At 50.2% G+C, this 4,247-nt stretch overlaps 1 protein-coding gene across 1 annotated transcript; it reads left to right on the top strand.

Annotated features, from left to right (window-relative positions):
- Nucleotides 1–279, top strand: LOC110140011 (late cornified envelope protein 3B-like). Its single transcript, XM_020898256.2, has one exon. The coding sequence runs from the start codon at nt 16–18 to the stop codon at nt 277–279; it is 264 nt and encodes an 87-aa protein (XP_020753915.2). The 5' UTR covers nt 1–15.
- Nucleotides 280–4,247: the final 3,968 nt, after the last annotated feature.

Here is a 4,247-nt window from a genome sequence, read left to right on the forward strand (position 1 = left end):
TGAAATCCTGCCGAGATGTCCTGCCAGCAGAACCAGCAGCAGTGCCAGCGCCCTCCCAAGTGCCCCTCCCCCAAGTGCCCCCCAAAGAGCCCAGCACAGCATCTGCCTCCAGCCTCCTCGTGCTGTGCCCCCACCTCCGAGGGCAACTGCTGCCTGGGCCCCCACAGGCGTCCCAGGTCCCACCGCTGCCGGCGCCAGAGCTCCGGCTCCTGCGATGGTGACAGTGGTCTGCAGTCCGGGCGCTCTGGCTGTGGCCAGGGCTCTGGGGGCTGCTGCTGACCTGGCCTCCTGATGCTGAGACATGTGATTTCAGAGGAAATAAGAATCCAAAAGCCAAGGAAAGCCCCAGCTTGATGCATGCTTTCTTGGACACCCTAATCTTTGTTTCCCAGGCTGACTGGCTGAAATGTTCACAGCAGGGTGGTGAGCTCTCCCTAGGAGGCTCTAAGGTGTATTTCCCAAGAGCCGTGGGCTCCCTGCTCTGTGCCTCATGGTGTTCTCACCTGTTTGACCACACAGAGAAATAAAACCTCTTCTCACACCACATGTCTCTCACCTGTCCATTGACTGCTCCACCCAACCCCCTCCCTCAATTCCTGAAGGTCCGGCTTGCCTGCACCAGGGAATGATCCTGGCAGGGGCCTGGTACATTAATAAATCTGCTTTTTCTCACATGGGTTTGTGGGGGCGGCCCAGTGGGAGTTTTGGGGGTGGCAGATGGGAGAAGAGGAGCTGTCTGGTTGCTGAGAACACTCTCACAAAAAGCCCATGTATAACATGTGAGAGGAGGGATGAGCTGTCCTCGGAATCCGTTTCTCTGCTGAAGCTAGTGTGAAGGATCAGACATTGAGGAAAATGAGACCAAAGAGGATGGAGGACTTGGAGGTGAAAGAAAGACCTGGTGGAGAAAGAGCAAGTTCATCTGAAAATAATGAACTTGGGAGAGAGAGGTGAACTGGACAGGCAATGAACTCTCAAGAAACCCAAAGTGAGGGCTTTCCTGGAAAGAATGCATGGGGCATCCAGCAAATGAGAGCTTCTGGGTTTTGAGAAAACTGAGAAAAAAAGAGGACATGAGAAGCATCTCAGAGGGTTGCAGACTGGATGCCTATACATTTTTTTTTCAAGAGGTTTGATGTAGAATGGAACTCATTTCCATTACTTTTTGGCTATTGAATGCTAATTTTCGAATCCAATAGCAATAAAGAGTCATTCACTCAGATAACTGGAGTTGATGCTGGCTTCAGCTGCATGCTTTATTCCTGGCCTCTCTAGCATGATGATGATCACGGAGTGGTCCTGAGACTACTCACATGGTACCTCCCAGAGACAGCATCCCAAGAGGACCAGGAGGAATCTGCACGACCTTTCATGGTCCAGGCTCAGAAGTTACACAGCATCACTTCTACCATAGTCTGTGGGTTAGAGCTGTCATAAGCCTGTCTAGATTTAAGGGAGGGAACACAGACTTTATTTCTCAATGAGCAGAGAGTCGAGGAATTTTTAGCTATGTTTTAAAATTATCTCAGTGGGCATATTGACCACTAACCTCACTTCTTTCCAGCTCACACTACCTATTCTTGAAGCCTTAGTATAAATTTTGAAAATGCTCAAATACTGGCCATGATTACAAAATATTCAAGTTTTGAAGAGAAATACTGTTCCCACAGCCTTTGTGTATCTAGGAAGTTCAGAATCATTATTGCAACAATAATGTCTTATCAAAGACATCCATTTTTTTTTACATATGTCATATTAAGTCATTACTTCATTCTACAAAGTTAAAATAAAATATAATGGAAAAATGCAGCTATTTTCTCCTTCCTTCCGGAAATCTCCAGCCCAGGGACACCTGGCTCTTGAATCCCACGAGTTCCTCTTAAACACCTTAACTGGGTCGCCACAGAGCAACATCTTAGCTCCTGCCCTACAGCCAGAGCCATTGGAAGTTTGAAGACCTCACTCACTGTCCACACGTGGTGCAAGTGACAGTGGCTAGATGCCTCACTCTCGTCACTTGGGAATTTGTCCATGGGACAAGCTCCAATGGGAACTTTTGAAGGAACCCAGCCTTCAAAGTCCTGAGGCTCAAGGGCAGACGTTTGAGCAGCTTAGGGAATACTCGTCTCCCTTTTATCAGAAACATGTCTGGGAATCTGCCAAGGGAATGTTGAAGGCCTGGGGCTGCAGAGTTTGAGGATCTGCCACTCAGATGATAACACTTCACTGTCTCCACTCTCCATATCGGGTCCCCCTTTTTGCCCCTTGGCTATAAACCAAAGGAGGAAAAGAGAAAATCTGGGGGTTGATCAACAGTCTTGATCCAGATCATCTCTGCCCAAAGGCCTTTCTGTTTCCCTGCTGCCCTCAGGTTCCTTACACTGTGGGCTGAGAGTCACAGAGTCAGGATCTGCAAAATGTCATTGAAAGGGCAAAAGGACAGTATATGCATGCGCACGCGTGTGTATGTGTATTTTTTTTTCAATGTTATACCTGCTTTACTAATTTCCCCCATTGTCACTGAGCAGAGATGTCCTGCCAAGAAAAACCAACAATGTCATCTTCCTCCCCATGTCTAACTCTCACATATCCTTTAGACTGTTTGTCTCCAGTCTTATTCTTCTGTGGTTCCAGCTCTGGCGGGGGAAAGGCTACCTGATCCCTCACGAGGACCACACATCCCACTGACACTATACCAGAGCATTCTGGAGACCCCTGTTGCTGTCACGGCTCTGCGAACCTCTCTTGCTCTGGGTCACAAGGACCACAGAGCATCAGGGTTGGGGCAGCCCAGGGGCCAAGGAGCTGCCCAGTCTGGTGCTTCTCCTCGTTCCCTCCCTGGCATGGCCATGGCTGGGCTCCCAGGGTGCCACTCAGTGGCCTCAGCTGGACCATGCAGCTCATTTCCATGGCTTTCCAGAGCTCTGTGCCACTCCCAACTTGCCCCCTGTCTGTGACCTCGTGGAATTATAAAGATTCTCCAGCTGAGCACCATCTGACTGTGGGCTGCGTTTGCACCATTCTAATCCCATCCTCCCCTTTCCAGGCACCCCAGGGATTTTCCTTTCCCCTTGCTTCCTAGAGAACAGCCCAGCACTTTGTGGGAAAGCAACCACAGGGCCGGAGCAGGGGGAGGAAGGAGGTCTTCTTCCACCCAAATGGAGCTTTCTGGAGAGTGAGTCAGGTGAAAAGTCAGGAACTGTCAGGGAAAGAGATGCCCTGTGCAGAGCAAGATTCTGCATTCACTGGGCCTCCTTGCAGCCCCTTTGCTCTTTGCAGTTTCCTTTGCTCTTGAGCGCTGCTCCTTCCCCATTCACCCATGCCCTTCATTCTGCATCTCCTCCCAGCTCACACTCTCAGAACCCCTTCATTTGGGGAGCTTCTCCAATCCACTCCTTCCCGTCCCCCAATTTCAAATTCTTCATATTCACACTCTACACCCTCTCCTCTCTCATCCTTCATTGATGACTGGCTTAATAGTCTCCTCTTCCACCCTCTTTAATTTTGTTCTTCTTTGGCCTCTTTCTGATTCTCTGCCCTCTCATCCCTGCCATTCAGCTGAGGAGCCTGGAACAGTGTTCTTACAGAAACTCCATGAGTTGACCCTGAGGATTTCAACATCTGTATTATCTCCGCTCTTTCCTACAGGAAAACTCAAGACTTTCACTAACTTGTCCCCGTCAATACCCATCCCTAACCCTACCTTCACCCTAGTACATGATCCCCCAAAGGCTCCTGTGAGTTGAGGAGAGTGTGAGCTGCTATATTTGTGTTCTTGAGACAGGGTTCTGCACCCAACATTGGGCAGCCTGGGGTGGGGCAAAGACATGGACACATTAGACAAAGGTTGCAATGCAAAAGAAAAGCTTTATTTTTTCACAGGGACATCAAGAAGGAGAGGTGAAGCTCTCCTGAGCTCCTGAAGCCTTCTGGGAAAACACTTGGAGATCTCCAAGGGAGATCTCTGCAGGAGAGAAGGGCACAGGAACCAAATGCACCAGGAGAGGTAGATTCCAGTCACATTAGAACCAAATGTTTTTACTTAATCTCATGATCCAGGTCAGCAGCAGCCCCCAGATCCCTGGCCACAGCAAGAGCACCCGGACTGCAGACCACTGTCACCATCACAGACCTAGCTCTGGTGCCGGCAGCCGTGGGGCCTGCGGCGCCTGTGGGGGCCCAGGCAGCAGCCACCCTCGGAGCTGGGAGCACAGCCTGAAGAGGTTGGAGGAAGACCGTGTGCTGGG

This window comes from Odocoileus virginianus, chromosome 5, assembly GCF_023699985.2.
Source record: "Odocoileus virginianus isolate 20LAN1187 ecotype Illinois chromosome 5, Ovbor_1.2, whole genome shotgun sequence".
In the NCBI taxonomy this organism is placed as follows: domain Eukaryota; kingdom Metazoa; phylum Chordata; class Mammalia; order Artiodactyla; family Cervidae; genus Odocoileus; species Odocoileus virginianus.

Bases quoted from the DNA above. Each gene is read 5' to 3' on its own strand.
- LOC110140011 (XM_020898256.2), top strand. From the start codon at position 16: ATGTCCTGCCAGCAGAACCAGCAGCAGTGCCAGCGCCCTCCCAAGTGC.